This window comes from Brugia malayi (assembly GCF_000002995.4).
Source record: "Brugia malayi strain FR3 genome assembly, contig: Bm_v4_Chr1_scaffold_001, whole genome shotgun sequence".
NCBI classification, from domain to species: Eukaryota; Metazoa; Nematoda; class Chromadorea; order Rhabditida; family Onchocercidae; genus Brugia; species Brugia malayi.
This window is the reverse complement of record NW_025062475.1, coordinates 13,580,907-13,605,810: the sequence shown is the minus strand read 5'-3', so window position 1 is coordinate 13,605,810 and position 24,904 is coordinate 13,580,907. Positions and strand designations below refer to the sequence as shown.

The 24,904-nt window shown below is 24.4% G+C and overlaps 2 protein-coding genes and 1 non-coding gene across 3 annotated transcripts; 1 reads left to right on the top strand and 2 right to left on the bottom strand.

Annotated features, from left to right (window-relative positions):
* Nucleotides 1-1,151: 1,151 nt before the first annotated feature.
* Bm11710 (cation efflux family protein) lies at nucleotides 1,152-7,037 on the bottom strand (the record flags this gene model as incomplete). The annotated part of the gene is made up of 10 exons (XM_043077780.1): nucleotides 1,152-1,310; nucleotides 3,345-3,477; nucleotides 4,034-4,307; nucleotides 4,663-4,774; nucleotides 5,119-5,366; nucleotides 5,567-5,648; nucleotides 5,784-5,906; nucleotides 5,975-6,094; nucleotides 6,377-6,513; nucleotides 7,016-7,037. 10 exons carry the CDS (start codon nucleotides 7,035-7,037, stop codon nucleotides 1,152-1,154), a joined length of 1,410 nt encoding a protein of 469 aa, XP_042933714.1.
* Nucleotides 7,038-7,957: 920 nt separating this feature from the next.
* On the top strand, nucleotides 7,958-8,029 carry Bm14556. The gene has a single exon. It is a non-coding gene; the product is annotated as a tRNA-Glu (tRNA).
* A 1,172-nt stretch (nucleotides 8,030-9,201) lies between these two features.
* Nucleotides 9,202-15,623, bottom strand: Bm8878 (uncharacterized protein; the record flags this gene model as incomplete). The annotated part of the gene is made up of 14 exons (XM_043077779.1): nucleotides 9,202-9,299; nucleotides 9,472-9,561; nucleotides 9,784-9,894; nucleotides 10,470-10,665; nucleotides 10,877-10,986; nucleotides 11,369-11,529; nucleotides 11,904-11,998; nucleotides 12,229-12,400; nucleotides 12,701-13,101; nucleotides 13,243-13,322; nucleotides 13,656-13,869; nucleotides 14,062-14,163; nucleotides 14,428-14,536; nucleotides 15,466-15,623. 14 exons carry the CDS (start codon nucleotides 15,621-15,623, stop codon nucleotides 9,202-9,204), a joined length of 2,097 nt encoding a protein of 698 aa, XP_042933713.1.
* Nucleotides 15,624-24,904: the final 9,281 nt, after the last annotated feature.

Genomic DNA, 24,904 nt, shown 5'->3' with positions numbered 1-24,904 from the left:
TCAAATGCTTTAAAAAAAAAAAAAAATAATATAAATAATTAAAATTATGATAAATGTAAAGAGAAATCATAAATTTATATTTTATACTCTTATCAACAAAATTAAGTATTAAACTCCTGTAACAATCCTATAAAGATTTTTTATTTCCCATAAAGTCTTGTAAAAATTACACTCCTGCCAGGGACATTTGTGTTAAAAGATTTGTCAATGATTGAAATTGAAAAAGAAAAGAAAAATTATCATTTGAAAATGATTGATAAAATGTCATAACTGTTTATCAAGAAGAAAATATATATGCAATGCATCAGAGAATATTTCGTGAATATAACGATTATGAATTGATAATGTTTTTTTTTTTTGCTAAAATAACTTTTAGTTTTAATATTAAAATTGCTGCTAGCATATTTTTTAATGCTTATTTATGGTATATTTTTTTATGTTTATCTTTGAAAAAAAAAAACAAAAGCTATCATGCTATCATTCTCTTTCACTTATTGTCAATAATTTCAAGCTAAATAATGATTCTTTTTTGAATAACAATCTGTACAATTTTTCATTTTTAAAAGCATTTGTTTATGTGATCTTAAAATGATGCATTTAAAATGATACACTGATGAAAATGAAACCATAACATATGGGATGATAGCTAACTGATAAACTGCAAGAATAACATAAATCAAAACGAATTCAAAAGAATCACAGATAAGTGAATACAAAATATAGATCAGAAAAGATAAAACCACAAAATACGTACAATAATTTTCGAAAAAATACGAAAAAAAAAAAGAAAGCTGAAACTTTATCAAATTTACCAAATTTAGATTATTCCTATAATTATGAACATGATTTTTTTTAATAAATATAATATCATATTCATTTGTTTGACTCTTCGTTTTTTTTTTTTTTTGTTGTTGTTGTTATAGTCGAAGATGAAGATTTAAACTGACACTGTTCATATCTCAACAAATGTAAATAAAAAAAAATATTACAGTGTTACCTAAAAAAAAAAAAAAGAAAAAGAAAAAAAGAAAAAGAATTTTTTACAAGATAAAATCTCACAATTATTAAAGTGCTACGAAATTTCTATTCATACGATTAAAGATTTAAAAAGTTAAATAACATTTTATAATAATAATAATAATAATAATAATTTATAATGGTTCCAAATCAACATGTTTAACATCCGGATGCTTCTTCCTGATCATCTCTTCAATACGATCCACTTCATCAGCTATACGATTAACAATATGCTCACCATGATGTAACATAAAGCGTCGTAATCCTTCCTCATCTTTAATTTTCTTTGCTTCCTGAATCAGATTTATCAAATCAATTCATATTCATTAATTTGATAATTGTTCATTATATTTGTTTACTTCACATTGTATGATAAATATTCAATGAATTGTAAAATAGAAAATTAGAGAGTAAAACTATAATGTTTATTTATATATTTATAGAAAAGCATTATAAAGTGGTAAAATTGTAATGTTCAGAATAAAATTTTGAACAATTTCAAGAAGATTTTGGAAAAAATAAATAAATCAAAGTTAAAATATTTCCTTATCAAACGAATATATTACTATAATTTTCAGTAAAAGTGCAAGATAGTATGAGGTAGAATTCAAACAATGATGAAAATAGAATGAATCAACTTTTTTTTTTTTTTTACAATATATGACTGTTTTGTTTGAGAACGTAATTACCGAAATAATAATTTTTCGAAATAAAAATTTAACAAAAAATTACAAAAATTACTCAATTTCTTGTTTGTTTCGGCATCATTCATTAATATTTTATATGTCTGTGTAACAATCAATCACAACAGCCACTCACCGTATTAAAAATAATTAAAATATCTAAACTTAATGCACTGGAAATACAATTATGTTTGCTAATTTTTCATATTTTCCAGTGCTTTATTTTTTTTTTCTTTGAGAAGAAAAAGGTGAAACTGATTGAAAGAAATTAGGAGAAGACAACAAAAATTATAAAAACGACAAAAAAAAAAAAAAAAAAAAATGGAAGTAAAGAGTTACTAGTATAAAATAAAATTAACTATATTATTTCTCATAATACTCACAAAGCTTATCAATTAAAATTATCTTCAACAGCGAATATATCAGTAAATATTGCCTCGTAAGCAACATCTGATTAAACAAATAATCAATGTTTCAATAAATTTCGATAAAATCTTCCGAAAATGTGTTTCGGAGAAAAAATCAGTAAATTTCAATACAATGTATCTTTTTTTTTTTTTTTTTTTTTTTTTTCAGTTTAAGATTTTTCATTTTTTCTTTTACATAGAATTGGAAAAGAAAGAGAAGAAAAAGAAGACTTAAGAAAGTACATTTGTAAACTAGTTTTCAATTTTGATGAAAAAAAAGAACAATATATTTTTGTGCTTATATAGCTTTTAAACAAAAATTACAGCGGCATCTCAAAATTTGTTTAGAAAAGAACCGTTAAAAAAATTAATAGAAAAAGTCCTTTGAAGAGGAGCTACTTTAGCAAGTGTGTTAATAACCAAAAAAAAGAAAAAAAAAAGTGAAGTCGTATCTATAAATCCAAGTTTTTCATTTGTTTATCAATTGATGTTAGTGCATAGTTTGAAACACAAACTAATGCAATTTAAGACAATTTTATAATGTTGTTTGCTTGTGCACTCACACTAACATAATGCATTCAACTATGCTCAATAAAATCTCATCTTGCAATCCTTTGTTAAAATTAAATTTCGAATTTTGAAATAAGAAGATTCAGATTTTGGAATACTTGAAAAAAAAAAAAATTATACCAAAAGGTGTAAAAATTCAGGGGAAGTTAAAGACCATTTAAAAATTGAGCTGTGAATAGAAAAGGGGCAACAGAAAATCACTTTGAAAATATTCCACTTTAAAGAATATTTAAACATATCCTTTTAAATCACAGTTTTCTTTTAGAGATTTTTTTTTTCCTGAGTTTTCCTGTCTCTAGAGTGTTAAATATCTTTCCAGAAGAAATTCTAATCTTTTTCTTACTTTTCATACGCTGAACACTTCTCAAAAAAAAAAAAAAAAAAAGAAGAAAAAAATAACTTTTCCCAAGAGATATGAGATAAAATTGATATTTGCAGAAAATGTCGAAGAGAAACAATATAAATTTTTCTATATAAGAGCCATAAAAAAGATGAATTTCTAATAAAAAAAAAAATACACATATAACTGAAATTTTTTTTTTTTTTTTTGTACAAATAACTGAAAAAAATTTCCACTTCATAAATATGTGTTCATCTGAGAGATTTAAAAACTTGAAGAGTTTCTCAAATATAAAAATTAACTAGAATGAAAATAAAATTAACTAACTTCAATAAGAGATGGAATGTGACATGAATCGGAAAGATACAAATTGGTAATTGCTCTTCCATCATAACCAACTTCTGCTTTAAAACGAACTTGTCCAACTCCATGTCCAACTGCTTTCACATCATGTACTGATCTATATTAAGAGTATATAATATGTTTTTTTTTTTTTTCAAACCGATAAACCAAAAATATAGCATTTAAATTTAGTAATAATAGAACAAAAAACAGATAACGAAGTAGGAAAAAAAAAAAGGTCAATATTATTATTATTATTATCAATATTATTAGTTAATTCTAATTACCTATAGATAAACAAATATGACTTCTGGAGTCTATTATTGCTATTACATTACAAATTATATAGTAAAACTTTCATTCACTCATTTTTAAGAGACATTATAATTATTAATTGTAATCATTACGACAAAAAAAGAAAATTTGGTAATAATGGAAGAAAAAAAACTCCATTTCTCCTACCTATAGGTGATCAGAATTAATCAATGATATTAATAACCTTTTTTTTTTCTCTTTCTTCTACTTCATTATCCGTTTTTTTTTTTTTTTTTTTTGTTCAATTATTACTAAATTTAAACTTAAATTAAACTTAAAACTTGCAAGTTGTAAATAATTTTGTGATAATTTTCATTTCATATTGCATAAGAAATGTCAAAAAAAGAGAAAAAACTAACTTAATGATATTGTCATGTCTTAAGTGTGCCACAATATCGTTGATTACTACTTGTGGAACTGATTTTCCTGCCAAATGCATAGCATTATTACGAATAATGAATGCAGCAATACTACCTAACAAAATACCAATCAAAACTGAACCAACAGAATCTGGAATACTTGTTTCCAGCACACAACTCAATGCGATTGATGAAGCAGAAATAAATGCTCCAAGAATTGATGCTGAATCCTCCAAGCATACAACACTTAAACTTGGATCAGCACTTGTTCTCACTGAAAATACAATTTTCACAAATAAACCATCACATTTGATAATTCAAACTAAACATATTACATGAATCTTTCATACTGTTATATGGTAATATCTAAAATGATGCATTTGCTTAATAGAAATAAACCTTCAAAAAAAAAATTGAAGCTAAAGAATCGAAAAATATTGCTCTAAAAAAAGAAGAAAAAATTGAACTGTTCCGTCACTCAGCCGATTCTATAATTTGGGTTAGAATATAATCACGGTTATGTTATAACTTCGATAGTAATTCTAGCCTATGCTGCATACCAAAAAAAAAAAGAAATTTTAATTAAAAAATTTCCATATTTAAAAAAAAAAAAATAGACTTTAAATGACCATATTCAGTGAGGGACATGTGACACTGTTTTGCTTTCCGTCGTACTTTCCACCATGCATATGACGCTGACGATCCTTGTAGTAAGAAAGACATTGTCAAAGTGATAAATGCCTGAAATCTACAATCAGTGCTTTTTAAAAATTCGTAAAAATAAAAGAAGAGAAATAGATGAAAATTATACTTCAAAGTCTTCAACAAAATAACAGATCTTTCGAGAAAATGCCTTAACTCTAATTCACTACAAAAATTATACTTCCACAAAAATTTTATTTAATGAATTCCTGCATGTTTGCTTATTCCAAATTACTATCAAATTTATGCATAATACTAAGCTTACTCCATTAGCTTTAGAAAAAGTTATATTGCTTTTTATTCAATATTTTTCCAACATGAAAAAGTCTGAGATCGTTTGAGAAGTCTTAACCAGAAGTCCAATTTTTTTTTTGTAAACTTGCCCATGCAGGTGATTCGATTGCATGAGGATGAAGAAAACCTGTAATACCATGATACAGCGAAACACCACCACCAAATCCAAAAAGCCAGCAACCACTGATTAACGAAGCAATGTATCGTGCATTGCCGTAACCATATGGATAAGTTGGTGTGGGATTTAATTTCGAATATCGTATTCCGTACATCAGAATAATTTGGTTGGTTAAATCCAGCGAGCTATGCAAACCTTCTGCAGCTAAGCTTTTTGATCCTAAATTATAATTATACTTTTAGCAAATAAAGTGATAAAAATTCAAAAATTTCAAAATCTTGACTTCAAATAATAAACCTCACAGAACATTCCGTTTCTTTACCCCTACGCAAACAACAAATATTTAAGTGAAGCATCCACCAATTCCTTTTATACAGTTTAATATTGAGCATAAAATGATGGAAAGATTCCGAACGAACCAGTAATAAATGTGCCACATAATTTGAAGCAAACATCAAGAAAATTTGTGCCCAATGCAATTTTCACAGCATTTGTAGCATCCTAGACAGAATAACTGGTAATTGCAAATTAGTCTTTATTAATTGGTAAAATAAAAAGGAGAATTGGACAATAACTACATGTCAAATTGAAATTTTTCTACACAATTGAATGAAATTAAAATGAAAATTCAACTACCTCTGCAGCAAACGAAGTAGATTGGTTTTTATCATGTTTTCTCTCGTCAAACAATGGATTGTGATACAAATACTTCTGATATAATTGCATCCTTTGCTGTATACCTCTTTCACTACCATGTACCTGAAAAAAAGAATTTTTCTAAGAATATTAAATTTCACTAAAAATTTTTGATTGACAAACTTATAAACCTGCAATGCTTTGCGGTATACATCATCCACATTATACATTGCTTTCTTGGGAAAAAGCTCTTTGCGTGGCAAATTCTGAAGATGTTCACGTGTCAAGCCAAATTCTAACATAGCACGAGTCTGAAATCAACGACCTATGTATTCTAAAATGAGAAATTTAGTTATAAAATACTTCAATTTCACTAATAATCTTTTTTCTGCCGAAGAAATGGTTATCGGTAATTCTCTGCTCCATCTTTTCAGTATTCCCAATCAGATGAGTAATAATTCCACTTAAATCCATATCGTACTCTATCATTAATAGCATTTTATTTTATCCTAATCAAAGATGATATATTAGTGTTATTAAAATTTGATTTCCTCTTTCACTAGAAGTAGATAAGGTAAAGGAAAAAAACCGACCTCTTCAATTACATCCTTTGTTGCAACATTTCGTTTTCGTGATGACTGAGCAGCACGAAACAATCTACCTTTAAATTCATTAAACTTTCCGCTGAATGCACAGGTACGGAACAGCGCATGTGAAGGCTTCTCCAGCACTGCAGTACAAAGAATGAATTATAAAAATGAAATAAATTCGATATAAAAAGTAAAATTTTTCATCAGTTTAAGAATAATTAATATGGAAAATGATAGCATTTAAAAATGCGTAGAGCATGTGAATACATAAAAGAACGGTTGTATAAACAGAAATAAAGCTTTTAAAAAGTATTATGCAAAAGTTTTCAGAATTTACTCCTCTAGTTTGTTCTTTTTTTTCTGTCACCTATTTGCTCACTTCTTTTTAAAAGCTATGTTCATTCTTTTAATTCACATAATTATTTTGCCATTTTATACTTTAATGAACTAAATATCACTTGATAAATTTAATATTATTACTAAACAAATTCTGTTTTTGCCAATTAAAAGTATCACTTTTATACAATAAAGGGCAACATTCTATAATTCAAAATAAATATTACAACAAATTTTCAAAATTTGTCTCATTTAGAAAAAGGGAAAAAAAAAAAAAAAAAAAAAAACTTGCTAAAATGAACTTACAAAATGCTGTACGAAGCATCATATGCTATCTCAATTTCGCCACCTTATACGAAAAAATTTTTGGATAAAACAGCATAAGATTTTGTAAAAACTGAAAAAAAAAAAATGAAGGAAAGAAATAATAAATATGATAAGTAAATTTATACGCAAAATAATAGAACTATAATTTGTGTAACACACGTAGCGTAATATTAAAACTATATAAAAAAATTATATAATGAAAAAAAAAAAAGCAAAACTATAGTTTATGTAACGTACGTACTATAGTTCGTGTAACGTAAAAGATACGTACGTGTAAGTAGGCTCTTTAAAAAGAAAAAAAAAACAATCTGAATTCGACTTATTAACTGGAATAAAATAATGAAATGAATTATTTGCAACGTCTACTAATCTCTACTAATATTAAATAAGAGAATTAATATAATTTACTAATATTTAAAAAGAATTAATATAAGTCTACTAATATTTAAATAAAAGAATTAATATAATTTAGATAAATATGTAAAAACAGCAATAAAACGAAATTAAAATACTAATTTTGCAAACTATCGCGACAAACTGACAAAATTCCACTCTTAAATCGCATTTATTTAATGCAGCCGCTGTTATTTCCATTCACTTTTCTCTTTCTTTCTCTCTTCTCTTCTCTCTCTATGCTATTTTTTTTTTGTTGAAAAATTAATTTGTGTTAAATTAATTAATTAATTTTGATCTTTGTTGATCTATTTTCATCTTTTTCTTTTTTTTTTTCTTGCAATATTGTTTTGATTATTTTAAATAATTATTTTGTGCCATTATTTTCTGATCTGATCGTTATTAGCTATCATTTTTAGACTTTCTTTTTTGTTTATTGATAAATAATTCATAATAAAATTTTATTAAAATTTAAATGTCTTACTTAAATTAACCTTTAGATTTGAGCAAACGAAGTGGGTTGTAAGCTCCCATGTGGTCTAGTGGCTAGGATTCGTGGCTTTCACCCACGCGGCCCGGGTTCGATTCCCGGCATGGGAAGTCCCCATTTTGTCTTGTCGTTTTTCAATTTTAATTATAAAATGTAAGATGATCAATTAATGCTTTTGATACAATTGTTTATCTATTTGAATCAAATTTGATTTCTTATCAAGGAAAATTAGCCAAGTGTTTTTAAATTTCTAATTTAAAATTTTTTCATAATATATTCAATTTTTTTTTTTTTTTGAATATATTTACAACTATATTCAAAACAAAGCTCAAATTCTTTTACAGATATTAGATTTGCTAGTGAGCATATACATATATTTTAGGATGGATTATTTTCCACCAATATATACTTTATAATACTTAGTTTCAATTTAAATGTGATGTTTAATTTTATAAAGGAAATAATTTCATCGTAAATTTTATTGTCATTGTATTTTCAGATTCATTTCCCATTTATTAGCTAAAGTACCTTTGTTTAAACAAGCAATATGGATTTGACTTACCTAGTAGTTATGTGAACTTTATACTACGAACTTTCTTATATAAATTTCTGTGTTTATCATTCATTTTACATTCTTATAGTCTAAAGTATTTCATCTAATTTAATTTCACATTTACGTTGTTCAAAAGTGAAACAACGTTTCATCAATTATTTTTGACGGTATTACTGCGATGTCAATATATTTTTGAAAATAATTTTTCATTTTTAAGCATTTTTGGTGTTTCACTAGTAATTTTAAATTGAATTGACTAGCATTTTTTACTCATCCCTGCTCTCAGGTTAATAATTTTATTCGTACATTGTTTTTATCGTTGTGAAGTGAGGAATAAATGTTTGATTTGTAAGCAGAATTATTTCTCTTCTATCAAAAAAAAAATGTGATATGGTTAATTCTATAGAGCTTATTTTTAAATTTTAATTTTAAATTTTCTTAAAAACTTTAAATTTTAAAGGCCTTATTTTAAATGCCTTCTTATTGTCCTTTAGGTACACTGCATTTTCATGTTTTTTTTTTTTTTTTTTTTTTTTTTCTTGTATAAATTCTTATAGAAAGTTAAATTACTTGAATTTTTCATTCTTAATTCTCGTATGAATTTTTCGTTGTGCAACTGATAGACGACAGTAATAATTTTTTTTCCTGATGCTTATATTCATAATTTATGTTAGCTACAAAATAGAGTATCAGTTTCCGATTCAGCTACTCAAAATTCCAACTGATAATTTAGTAATCACTGCGAATGCGTCGCATGCTGCGTATATCAAAAAACCAATTGATTTCGTGATTGTTTTCATCCATTTTTTGTATTTCATTCGTTCTTTCTGAAGAAAATGTGCAAATCTTAAATTGATTATTTAAAGAAATTATTTGGTTAAATAAATTCTCGAGAATAATTCTAAATGTTATTTGGCATTACAATTCTTTAGTCATTTTAAAAAATCATAAATGATAGATAATTTCAGCTAAATTAAAATGAATGTCATAAAATTTTACTGAATTGAAACATTTGCTGTAATTTTCTCACAATAATACCAAGTAGAAACATTAATGAATGAGTTAATAATAGTGATGTCATGGAGAAATCTGAAATTAACATTTGGTAGTTTTTTTTTTTTTCTTTTTTAAATTTATCCTACAATAATCAGATATATAGTATTTTTTTTAAACATTACTCTTTTTAACATTTCTTAAAATTACTCATTGTCTTTTCATCTTCTATAAAAATTGATAAACTATTCCATTAGTCATCTTTTTTGGTATATTGAAATTAATTTTCAATCTTTAGAGGATGTTATCAAACATTACTGTTGGTAAAATCATTGATATTATTGAGTTTATAGAAGCAATCATCCAGCGATGAACATTTTAAAATTTTCCATCGAACATTGCTTCCATTTGTCCATTCAATCATTTCATCTGCAATTTGATTAAAGTTAAAGAAAAAAAAAATCCTAATTATTACTTCGAATCGTTTAGCGCTTTATCTATACGCGTCGTATTGAGATGTATGTGCTAAACTAAATTACGATTTACTCTCCTTGCGTCAAAAAAAGACGTGATCTACGTGATTTAGCTATTAAACACTCGATTTATATGCGTCATACTGAGATATATGTGCTAAACTAAATTACGATTTACTCTCCTTGCGCCAAAAAAAAACGTGATCTACGTGATCTAGCTATTAAACGCTCGATTTATATGCGTCATACTGAGATATATGTGCTAAACTAAATTACGATTTACTCTCCTTGCGCCAAAAAAAAACGTGATCTACGTGATCTAGCTATTAAACGCTCGATTTATATGCGTCATACTGAGATATATGTGCTAAACTAAATTACGATTTACTCTGTTTGGATCAAAAAAAAAAGTCATTTAGCTATTAAATGCTCCATCTATATGTCTTATGTTTACGATATTACAATTTACTCTATTCTTATTTTCAGACTTAAAAACACGTGATCTACGTGTTGTAGCTATTAAATGCTTACCAAATTTGCATGATGGTATAGAACATGGCTCGACAATATACTGAATATTATCATCATTGTATGATATAATAAGACCTTTCCGGATACGCCAACGACTCCGTAAACTATTACCGCAAGTTGCACTACATGCTGTCCATTCATTCCATGCTAACCATTCATGATACGTAAGTACACGTTTTGATCCATGAAGTATAGTCTTAAACGTAATAATAAAAATGATTAATTAATAATAAATTTATAAAAAAAAAAAAAAAAAAAAAAATGAGCAAATTAAGTGTTATTTGCTTTGTATAAAATCATTAATTATTTATTTACCATTTATTTATTTAAACCATTTTATATTTCTTAACCTTTTTTTTTGAAATAATTTAAACAATTTGATACAAATATATCTGAATAATTCTTACTTTAATTGACATAGGATCAGGTATTTCAACACCACAACTAGCACGATATCGAATTTCACTATTACCATCTAATGCTAACCATTGACTCCAATCACTATATCGTCGAATTTCTGCAAAAAAAAAAAAAAAGAAAGAAAAAAAAGTTTTTGAAAAGAAAATATCGAAAAATCTTTGTTTGCATTCTATTACTTATAAAATTAGTATTTATTGCTAAGTTTTTTAATTAATAAACAAAAGTTAATAGCAAGATTCTGGTGATTTTATACATTTACTATTCATAAAATTAATTGATAAGTTTTTTAATTAATAAACAGAAGTTAGTAGAAAAATTCTAGTAATCTTGTAGATCTATTACTTATACAATTAATTGATTAATAAACAAAATTAGTAAACAAAAAGTTAGAGGTGATTTTATAGATTCTAACAATGATAACGATTCTAATAATGATAGTGAATTCTTACATAATAGTAAAATAGAAATAAAGTAATTACCATTACATGATACATTGTTGCATGATTCATATTGTTGTTGATTCTCTTTGAATGAATTACAGGTGTCACCAGGTAAACATCGCCATTCTCGACTTCGATATCCTCCAGCGCATCTCTGTGAACAAATACTCCAATCGGTCCATTCACAATTACATTGCTGTCTTAAATTATAATTATCAAATTAATGCTTTCTTATTTTTTCTGTTTTTTGTTACTACTATAATAAGTTACTTATTTTTAGCTATTAATTAATATTATAATTTACCTGTCTTAGTTATAAGTCAGTATCATAATTTACTTATTTTAATTATAATTCAATATTATAAGTTACTTATTTGGTTATAAGTATCATTATGATTACCTTAATTTTTTATCAGTTGATAAATCTTAAATAAATTATTCATTATTTATTGCCTAAAATTTGTCCACGAATAATGTGATCTAAAAATTTGTTTCCTAAATCAAAATGAATTTTTTTAAAGCAAAAACAAATATATAATCCGTAAGCATTCTCTTCCCTTCCTTAAATACATACCCGGTATTCTGGCTAATATTCTCGATAATTTCTGAAGACCAATCTTTTACTTTGTACTCTTTGAAAGAATTTGATGCGAGTACTGTAAATCGAGACTGAAAATTATTTTTAAACTATGAAAATTTAGCATAAAAGCCATTAAAAAAAAAATGCTAATGAAAAAATGCTGCTTTAATGCTTTTTAAATTCTAATAAAAGTTCAATTTTTTTTCGAACCAAAAATTCAAAAACTTTATGTTTTTGAATTAGTATTCAAATTTAAAAATTTGAAAAGCTAACAGAATTTTATGCGTTCGTGAAATCAATATTCAAAGTGAAATTAGACCTCTTTTCGAATTTTAATTTCCAATATTTTTCCACTAACAATAATTTGCTCAGTCCATTGTTTATTAATAGAAATACCATTGAAAATAAAACCATATACTTTTGCTTTCTTAGATATTGCCATAATTTGATAATTTTCATTATTAGCATTAACCACATTTACAGATACTATCCTTTAATTTCTTTTTTTTTTATTAATTCTTTTTTTTTTTTTTTTTTTTACTAATTATTGAAATTGATTTTTTTGTAATTTTTTTTTTAATTCTATTATTGAAATTTATTTTTTTTTAATTAATATTATGTCATATGTGTGTGCTATATGTTAATAAATTCTATTTCATATATTAATTTTACCTGGAAATAAGCATCAAATATCAAAAGTAACAATTTCAAAAGATAGCAATTAAAAGTCTCTTTTTTTTTTAAAATTATTCAGTTGTAATTTTAATCTAAACAAATTAATAACAACGTACTCAATCATTTCCGGAAAAATGTACAATGCATTTGGATTTGTTGCAATTACTGTTTTATCTAAAATTCTCGGAAAACCGGATTGATTTCTTTCTGGACAATGATTATCATTTATTTTCCATGCTGTTTCCGAAATTTTATCATCATCGAATAATCGTTTCTCGATTTTATTCAGGTCGAATACACATAAAGCAGATATTGGTAATCGTTCAAAACCATTCCAAAATATAGCAAAAATGAAATTAGCAGATATTTGCGCTGTTTTTAATATTTTCAATTGTAAATTATTCATGTCTAAAGGACATATTAGAGAAAGTTTGCCAAATAAATTGAATGCATTTTTGTAGGGCGCCGTACTATTTGCAACACCTGCGTCATTTGCGCATATGGCACCAATTCGACCCTGCAATAAATTTGTCAAACAATAATCAATACTAGAATAAATCGTAAAACTTTTTGTCACTTATCATTGCACCAATTAATTAATTAAAGTTTTAACAAAAATGTAATATTTAAATTAATCAATTTTAATTTAGTACCTTACCTGTATGCCTTCATTATTTGCTTCATTAAAAACAATATATACATATTGCTTCCAACCAAATAATGCAATAAATGTTGGTTCTAAAATGAAATAATAGTTGCAAAATTTAGGAAAAAATAAAAATGATTAAAAACAAAGAAGCAATAAAAGATTGTATGAATTCTCTAAAAGAAATGATAATATTAAAATATTTTTTGTTTTTTTTTTTTGAATTAAAATTAAAACCATTAAATTTCTATTCAATTTTGCTAATTAAAAATTTTTATCAAAAAAAATCATAACAATTGTTACTTGAAATTAATTTCATCGTTTTTTCTTTTCCTCTTTCCGTTAAGTTAAACTTTAAATTTAAGTTAAATTTATAATAAATATTAAATTAAACTAAAGTAATTAAATTATAACAAAATTAGTACCACGAAACCAACGATCATCATTAACTGGTAACCAAAGTTTTTGTTGTTGCGGAAGAGCACGGAGTAATGTTTGCTTTTGACATGAAATATCAACAGCTAATGCTGTAAATGTATAATTATCATATGATAAGTGATAAGCTGGACAATCTTTATTGAATGTACTAAGGCCAATAGCATTTATGCTAGTTGCGCATTCTTCGAATAAATTTCGCTTCTGAAATAATTTTATACCTAAAGTTTTGGAAAAAAAAGAATTTATCAATTTTAGGAAATTAAAAATGAAACAATAAGTTATACTTAAGTATAATGCATCTTTTTTTTTTTTCTTTTTGTAACTTATATCTTTTTAAAAATTATTTAAAAAATTTTATTGATTATAAATTAATAAGGAATTAAATGAACAAACATTTCTTATTTGACAACGTGGTGAAAGCGCATTTGTACCACAAATATACAAGCAATTATTACCATAATGTAATAATAATGTTATATCATTTTGACATTTTCCCTCAAAATATATTTTTGGCGCTATTAGTGAGAACATTTTGCGCAACATTTAATTTTACTTTTTGCTTTTACATTTATTTGTTACACATCAATGCATTGTATGGAAAACTTTTTATTTCATTTATGATAAAATTATTTTATGATGCGTAAATATTTTATATGAAATAAATTAAATGTAATAAACAAGAATAGCTGATAAAAGATTAAACAAAAATTTATGGCATATGTTTACTTTTAATTAAACGATGACAAAACCGGAATTAACCTTGTCAAATCCTTTCATTAAACATTCTTCTGCTCCAATAGTTGTAACATTTAATGGTACTATCGTTTTCAAACGAAAATTTTCAGCTGATAATGCTATAATTTGATTCCTGAAATTTATTTGTCATTTTTTAATTGCTATCAATTATCTAATCATTGTGTAATCTATAAATCTTACTTTATTTCTATCTTCTTAAAAATTATATCAAAAAAAATTCTTAGCAAAATTATCATAACGATTATCATTTATTTCATTTAGCCTTAAATTATTCATTATCAATTATCAAAATTGTTAATGTTACTGATTGCAAACAATTAATTGATCTATTGAATGTTTTTTTTTTTGAAAACAATTGTTGTAGCAATTGATAAAATAATAGCTTGCAAAATGCAAGTATGCATGCATGTGCATAAAAAATATTTCGTAGCGAAAAAAAAATTTTTAAATTCTTGGTTTTTAAAAATTAATTAAAAATTATTTAGTCTATTTTGAAGTAATTTTATTTCATTCGTCTTTTTGTTTTTTGATAAATAAATGAAAGATATCATTTTGATATCTTTGTTGGAATGTTTGATAATAATTAAATTTTATGTTTAATAATAATTAATTTAATTTCTTCTACCTTCTTTTTATCATTCCCTTTCCGCCATTTCACTATAGCATTTCAATTAAGAAATTAAATGGAGTGATTATTACAAAATAAAAAAAAAAATATCACAAAATACTTTTTAATATGGTTGGTGCAAATTTTTGTTATTTTTTTTTTCTCAAATTTTAATATAAAAATAACTGTTTGCTTAAAATTTAATTACAAATGTCAAAAATGGCTCATGCTAATGGCAATTATCATTTAAAATTGAATTAATAGATTGGAGAGAAATTTTAAATTTCGACGATAATAGCAAATAATATTTATTAGCAAAATTTAGTGTACTAATAGACTGAAACAAATATTAATTATCTAAATAAACATGATCAATTTCATCCTTTAACTTACTAAAATAATTAATAATTTATTAAGTAATGAAATTAACATACTTTGCACCGATGAAGAATGTGTTATTATCTTCTAATACCGTCAATAAATCATTTGCCAAATATTCATTTAAAATGATCAATTTCTTACATGAATAGATTTTAATTAAAATTGTTGAATAAATGAGGAAGTTGATAAAAGGTAGTAAAGGTAGCAACATAAGGTATCAAATAATTTAACAATGAATTGACATCAAATTGGTATGTGGCATGGCAATAAACCATCTGTTGTACAAGAAAAGATATAAAAAAAAAAGAGAAAAAATAGAAAGTAGATAAATTTTTCAAAATGATGAGAAGAAGGAAAAGGAAGATAACGAATAATTTAAAAGATAAGAAAAATTCAATTATTTAACTTTTAAAAAACTAAAAGTAAAATGATTGAATTTCAAAATTACACTAAATTTAATGTTTAATACTTCAATTTATTATTATTCAAGTAGTCTCAAGAAAAACAAAATTTTCGATTTAGCTTTTTAAAATATTTTTTAATTTTCAAATGTTTTTTTTTTTTTTTTCATTTCGCATTACTTAATCTTTTTACTTTTAATGATAACTTAATTATAATTTAATATTAAGATTGAATATAATGATTATTAAATATTAGTAAAATTTTTTTTTCTTTAATCAATAATTCTAATTCATATTTTTACATTTAGCACTTGTTTATTGGATAAAAATCAAAAATATTCATTCGATATAAAAAATAAAAATAAACAATAAATTTAATTTTTAGCTAATTAATTAATATGAATGATAAAATTTTATTTTTTTTTTTCTAGAAATAAAACATTTGGCGATAATAATTTTATATAAATTAAAATATTAATAATTTAGGATTAAAATACCAATAATATTTTCTCAACAAATATTTCCACAACATTAATAAGAAATTATTATGACTAAAAAAAAAAAAAAAAAAAGCTGAAAAATAACATTGATTTTGATATAAATTTAACTGGAAGATATAATTAGCAACAAATTATCACAAAACTTATTTGATTATACTTAACAGATAAGTACTCATTTAGATATTACTTAGATCAATAAAATAATCAATCAATATTTGAATGAAAATTGTTTTAAACATGAAAAATTGAATTGGAACGATGTAACATTGATAAGATTATATATTATAGATAAGGAAACAAATGTTTTGCTTTTTGCATTGAATGAATTAATTTTAGAATCAATTTTCATAATTTTTTAAATGTAAATTACTGATTAGATGATTTAGTGATAATTTTAATGCTAAATTATGAATGAGCAATAAAAAATTGACGAATCGATTGGCTAGACAATAAGTTATCATACTTTCTTATGTATAATTAACAGATCCGTTATTGAAATTATTATTACAATCAAATTTCTATTTTTTATCAAATATTCTTTTCCGATTAACGCATAGTAACTTTGTAATCATTAGCTAATTTAACTTATTAGCTAATTAATTTAACTAACAATTTAACCCATTCTATTAGTAATTTATACTAATTTTCTTATTTTATGAAGTGAATGAATGAGTTAGAATATTTTATTAGTTGACAGTTTACATTTTATACAATTATTTCAGGGTAGCATTTCTTTGAAAAAAAAAAAAAAATTGTAAATTAAATTTGTTGTTTTCTGCATATTTCTGGTTCTTTCACAATTTTCCTGTTATATTTCCGGTTATCATCTCTTCTCAATATACTTTCATCTTTCGATTATTTAAGATTAAATTACATAAATCAATCTTCTAAGCAATTTCCCACCTGTAAATAGACCATTGCTTCTCATTGTTTGCATTGTGTGGTATCGAATTTGATGAAATTTATTGATGGACAAAAATTCGTACATTCAGAGTCATTCTTCATTTGTGTGTTGTTTTGATTTCAGGTTAGCAAGTTGTTAGTTTATCGCAGTTTTATCATTTTAGTTTCTTATCACAACGTTATCATTTTAATTATTTAGTTTATCACAACTTATCATTTTAATTATTTAGCTTATCACAACGTCACCATTTTAATTATTTAGCCTATCACAAAATTATCATTTTAATTATTTAGCTTATCATAACGTTATCACTTTAATTATTTAGTTTATCACAACTTATCATTTTAATTATTTAGCTTATCACAACGTTATCATTTTAATTATTTAGCCTATCACAAAATTATCATTTTAATTATTTAGCTTATCATAACGTTATCATTTTAATTATTTAGTTTATCACAACTTATCATTTTAATTATTTAGCTTGTCACAACGTTATCATTTTAATTATTCAACTTATTACAACATTATCGTTTTAATTATTTAGCTTATCATAACGTTATCATTTTAATTATTCAGCCTATCACAAAATTATCATTTTAATTACTTAGCTTATCACGACGCTATCATTTTAATTGTTTAGCTCATTACAACATTATCGTTTTAATTATTTATTTTATGACGACGTTACCATCCTATTTATCGTATCACAATGTTATCATTTTAGTTATTTAACTTATCACTGCATTATCATTCTAATAGCTTTATCATTTTATGACGTTTTAGCGAACCTAAATAATCACAAACTTACTCTATCCATTATTTACTCTATAAATAATAATTTATAAAATTTAAGTTGCATATTATTAAATGATTCTAAGTAATATATGTGTAATGTTATTCCATAAGTGGCACATGAGACTAACAAGTGTGTAACGTATGGATTTACTAAAAATTCAAGAAACTTTATTCCTATTATACTCCTCTTTCATATTATCGTAAAAATTGTAAAATAAAAAAACAAATTTTGCAAAGAATTTCTTTTATATAATTCATACAATTCATGCATTATGCGTAGGAATTTTATGTGGAATCAGATTTCAGTCATTCACGTATTCGCGTATTCCTTTTTGTTCACGTAGAATTGTCAATTTCCTAATTTTTAGGTGCAATAAAGATACATGGTCGACTTATTCTTTTTGGGTGGAAGTTTTGTTTTGTGATACAATGATTCATTTTTAGAAAACTAAATTTGTTAGGTTGTTTGAGAGTTATTATAAATCGTATTCTATTTAATTTGTAAAAATCTCTTTTAAACTACCTCCATCTATTATCTCTGTATATTTTTGAGTCTCACAATCATTGTGATTTTGAGTTTGAATCATTTAATCATTACTAAGATGTGAGATATTTCCAATAAACATTTCTAGTCTTTAAGTCTTTAATTAAGATTTTTTTGTAGCGTGGATGATCAATCTTAAAAATCAGTAGAATAAATAGAAAGACCTGAATTTCTTTTAAACTCTTTATCTAGGACAGAGATTTGGGTTCTTTAATTTATCTAGATACTATCTGCTTGCAAATTATCTCTATTAATAGTGTAATAATCAAACGAATGAATGATTTTCCCGTAAAATTGATTTGAAATTTTATTTCCTGAATTTCTGAACAATTTTTGAGCATTCTGATTTGCAGAATTAAACTTTTCTGTTTAGACTAAAATTTTTTTAATGGATTAAATCACTCATGAAGTCAGATAATGGATACCTGTCATTGTATGAGTTATAATCAAATGGGAATGATTTTTTCGTTTTCAAAAGTACGATTCGTTAATGGATACCTTACTGAAATGCAGCCATTCAATTTAACTTATTATGATGGATAGTTCGAATCTTCTCTATATGAATATCGTAATTTCCATTTCCGGTTTCTGTTATGCTTGTTCCTGATGTTGTGATTGTTGAATGTCGTATTGTTGTTCCGTTTTTTTTTTTTTTTTTATATGTCCACGTTTTTAGCTTCATCCGGTTGTTATGTTTACTACATTGTAATTGCTAATATTTATATCAGCAAATTGTGTAATGTTTTGTGTATACATGTATATGTTGTGTTGCATGCAGTAGTGGTGCAATAAAAATATTTATTTGTTTTTAAAATAAATCTATTCACTTCTCCTGCTATCACACCAAATGTATGATATGTGACAAATATCACGAGACTCTTTGATCATCAAATGCATCATATCGATTATTAATGAAAATAATTGCATGATAAACGATTCGTACTATCAAATTATCGATCAATAATACTAGTTTATGATTGCCAATCGATAATTTAGACTGTCTCATCTTTTACAAACAACATATAAATATTGAAAATTTCACTTTCAATTTTAACAATTTTAGGCCAGTTAAGAATTCGTAAAAATTTCAGATTTTATTGAAAATAAATAAAAAAAAAAAATCCAAAATGCATAATTATGCATTTGATTGAAAGTTTGCACAAGTTTTACACCCCATTCAGTTATCCTTTCCTTCCTCCCACTGTAATAATATATAAATGAATGTTATAATAACAAATACATGCAAACATATGGATGAAAAATTTGTTTTATTAGAATTTTACTTTTTTTTTTTTTTTGTTTTATTAGAATTTTACTTTTTAGGTTAAAAAAAGTTTGTTTTTTTTATTAGAATTTTACTTTTTAGGTTAAAAAAAGCGTGTTTTAAAACTTTCGATCTTAATACACCTTTCTCACTTCATTATGAATTAGAGTGTCTGGATATTTAGCATACCTGAAAATTTGGTAATTATTAAATAAGTCATCAATTTAGTCCCATTTTAAGCCAATTGCAGTGTATTTTTCCATTAGATTTTTAAAATTCTAATCAACTCCGCTGATCAACATTTTCTAAATCATTAGTTACCTTATCGATTAGACAGGTATAAATGACTTAAATAGCTGTGTCACTCGTAGGAGATGCATTATATTAATTTACAATGCTCCTAATTAATTAACCAGCTGTGATGAATTTATATAAGTTAAAAAATTCTATAGACTTGTCTTACCTGTCAATCACACTTCATTATGAAAGATTCTTCTACTATCACTATTTAGGAATTGCTAAAATTCTAATCTGTGTAAATTCTAAAACTCTAAAAATTCTTATTTTCATCCAACTAATTTTTTGCATTCTTAGAAAAGCAGCACTGCATGTGTGGTAATATTCTTTTGAAATTTGGATTTTGCAAAGTTTCAATCATTTTTTTTTTTCTTAATATTATGTTTCCAATTAAATTATATGCATTTAAAATTTCAATAAGATGTAAAAAAACGAATAACAAAATTTGTATTACATTGATTACTATTCTTTGCATACATCTTTCTAATCAATTTGTTCCCATTAGCTAAATTATTTTTAAAATTTCACAAAGTTTTCAATCTTTTCAATCTCGGATTAAATGATGCATGCAAAGTGGTATGATTCTTTGCATTTGTCATGAAAGAAACAGCTAAGCTAGTGAGTTTTTTAAAATATAAAAAAAAAGAAAAAAAAAATTTCACAGAGTGCATGATTTAAAGAGAGATAACAAAGAGAGTGAAAATAGGATAGAATTGAAATAGCAGCTGTAAAAATTTGAGCATATGTTGTTGAACTTTACATTTCGTTAACATTCTTTCTGAGTAACTGTTTTGCTGAGAACATTAAATAATATTTTTAGTTTTAATTGACAAACATTGATATTTCCTTCTTTTTTTTTTTTTTTTTAGCTGATTTATTTAAATTTATTATTAGAAATTTTATTTATTAAATAATAAAATTTCCTCTATTCATCTTACTAGTTTATTGTAATTTTAGATAAGAGAGATATAGTGGTATAATACATGAATAAAGTTATTTTTTTAAAGTTAATCAATAAAACTGTAATGAGAAATGTGAATTGATCTTTAACGAGAAATTGATTCATTTGATTTACTATCCATTCAAATATTTCATTCATCTTTGTAGATAGTAAAATCTTTGAGAATTTTACCTCTCATTCGCTAGCATACTCAAGTAAATATATCACTGATCTTTGTTAGATAAAAATGTAACATAAAATTTAGAATTTAGCAAAGATATGATTTCATATCATTTTAATGAAAACATTTCAGAGCACTGTAATATTTGCATATATTTTTTTAACTGTAATGTCTTGATTGCAAGATAGTATTCCAATATAAATAGGAATAAAAAAAAAAAAAGAAAAAATTTGCATAATAAGAATTTTCGTTTGCATAAGCTATGATTTTTGAAAAAAGAATATTCATTGTTTGACTTTTTCTTTTTTTTTTTTTTTTTAATACAACGATTTTATGTTTCTCTTTATCATTTTCGTTCACAGATGAAAGTTTTTATATTGTAAATTGTATATTTGGCTTTATTTGTACTCTGCTTTTATCGTTTTGAAATAAAAAATAAATGTTTGATTTATAGACAGAATTATTTCTCTTCTAAAAAATTGTTAACTTCTACAGTTAGAGATTAATCAATTAGAGGAGCTTATTGTTCAAACATTACTTCTGACAAATACACCTCAATCTATTCCTCATTCTTTTTCATTCCAATAATTAGATTGGTAGGTTTTTTTTTTTTTTTATCTGTCTGTGAAAGTTTTGCAAACATTTCAACTTTTCATTGAGATCTTTGACCTTTTTCATTTTTTTTTTTTTTTTTTTTTTTGCTAAAAAGATATTTGCGATGAAAATATTTCTATTCGCGCTTTTATCTGGGGGAAGTGTTATCAACAATTTGTTGTTAATTTCATTGTGTACTAATTTAATTTTATCCGATTTCTGTCATTAAGAATGTCACTGTTTCTGCTATTAGTGTCACATTCCAACTTTCTAATCACAGTGATATACTTTCTAACTGATAACAGTTATCATTTGCGCTTTTATTTGTGTTTTCAAAAAATGATAGACGTGGAAGGATGAATTGCCGATGGTTTTTTCTTTTCTTTTTTTATGAAATGGGTGAATGGATGTGAGAAAGGGGAACGATTGATTACTTGTTGGACTAGGGGAGAAGTAGTGTCCTGTTATCGATAATTTATCGTTAATGTTTGGACCCAATCAATTGAGGTCAAAAGGACAAGGAGTGGAAAGAGAGAGAGAGAGAGAGAGAGAGAGGACGAAGATCTAGATAATTTTGACGTTTTATAAATCGGAAAGTAGTTATTTCTCTTTTACTCTTTTTTTTTTTTTCTTTTCACGAGGAGTAATAATTGCTGAAAGTTTGGTGAAGATTTCTTCTCAAATGTTTTCTTCTAAGGAAAAATCAGAATCAAAAAAGAGAAAAAAAAAAGAGATTGTTTTATTGGATTGAAATTAGATAAGAATAAAACTATGAAAGGCTGATAAATTAAAAAGAAAAAAAAAATTGAAAAGTATTTGTGATAAGAAATTTATTCTTTTTTTTTTTTTTTTTTTGAATTTTTCCCTCTAATACAAGTAGCTATTTGATTGATTGTAGATAAAACTGTGAAATGCATGTATGTTGTAGATAGGATAGTGAAATTTACCAGAAGGGATGAAATGTTACATTTAGCTTTCTTGTGACATTTCATTTTCTTTTTTTTTTTAAATTTAATATGACGACAGTTGTTGCGCACATTTTCCATTTATATTCACTTAATCATACAATCTTTTTGATATTTTTTTCTTTCATTAGTCAAAAAACTAGCTGTTCACATTAAATGAAAAAAAAAAAAAAAAAACTGAAATGAAAAGAGAGATGTAAGGAATGAAAAAAATATAATAGAATATATTTTTTTTTTTTTAAAAAAAAAAAAAGCTCAATTATGATATCATTTTTGAGAAATTTAAATGCTTTAATCTTTATAGAAATTTAAATGGTTGCAAAAAATGAAATGCTTTATCTTTTCATTGCTATCATAATAAAGGAAAATGATTAAACAAAGCTTTAGAAAACAAAAAAGAAAAAAAAAATAGATGTATTAAATTGTTTTCTATTATTATTATTGTAAATAAATCAACATTTTGCAACAGTAAAATTATCATTTATTTTTTAATTTTTCAAAATTTTCTTTATATTTTCATTTGAATTCTTTTACAATTGATATTATTGTTGAAGGGATGATGACGTGGTGTATAAAATGTTTCTTTTGTTAAGCTTTACAGTAAGCGAATAATTTGTTTCTTTTTTTGTATTCATAAGAATTAGTAAAATTTATACAGCAAAGAATTAAAAATTTTCATTTATGTAAGTGAGACAAATTACAATTACAAGGACACACAAATAACGAACGCTATGTTTGATTTTTGAAGGAATTGTACATTTAAAATGAAAATTACTACTTTATATGTTAGATTGATTCAATCGTATGTTTTTTTTTTTATTTTATTTTTTTTTTAATATCTTTAATAAGATTTTCTTAATAGATAAGATCATTCGATAGTTATTTTCCATATGTTTAGTAAATTTAATATATTGTTAATTAATACAAATGCTATATTTTTGCAATTGCGTATGATTTCGAAGTATTTCACTGATAAATTTAAATTTCAGTTATGTGAATAATTAGTAGTAACCGATGCTGAAATCACTAATAGAGTAAAACATTCACATTTGAAAAATTTGCATTTTATGTGATGCTCGTTATATGATATATTCACATATAGAATGTGAAAGTGCTCACAAATAGATCTTATCACTATCTTATCTTTTCTTTACTTTTTGGGTGGTCATAATCTGTAACAAACAATGACTTCGTTATGATTTTCGGGTTATAATTTTTTCTTTTTTTTTTTTTTTCTAGAATTTAGTCAAAAATAGTCGGTCATTCTTGTTATAAAATTCCGCTAAATTATAAATTATATTTGAGGTAATTCTCTGATCAAACTTTATCTTCTTCTATGTTTGCTAAAAAACGAAAATGTTAAAAAAAAAAAAAAAAAAAAAAGAAAACAATGATAACAGTGAAATATACTCCTAAGCATAATGGAAAGGATTTGCTATTATTAAAAATTAAATTTTGTTTGACTTATTTTTGAAAGATTTCAGTTTGATTTAAATTATGTAATTCTTTCTTATGCTTCTAGAAATTTTGAAAAATGAAAAATTTTCTTAGATTAATGGTAACTAACTTCTGTATGAATTTTTAGTTCTGTTAGCTATTTTCATATCCTTTGCAATAGTGATAATACGATGAATTATAGAATTTAGGTTAACTGGCCATAATTGTTATCCAATTTTGGTCTAATATTGTTATAAATTAGCCAAGAATGTATAATTTGTTAGATATAATCGTAATATCATATATTTTTCATATAAAATATCAAATATTGTTATACCATGTTGTTGATAGTATATTTGGACGAGAAAGAATGGAAGCAAGTTATTATTCCATTGGTTTAGTTTATTCATATTTATTAGGACAAGTAGATTATAATATATTTATGTCAAGTGTATCAACTAGTTTTTGCTTTTAGTAACTTATATAACATATACTTTTTTTTTTTTTTTTTTTCTTTTGATTCATAGTAACAATATTCTTTTTGATTTTTACTTTCTTTCATTTCTATTTCTTCATCTATTATCAAGAATTTAGATAAAAGAAAAGAAAAGAAAACAACTAATTGTCTCAATCTATAGGCCATTTTGGAGAAATATCTTAAAATTGA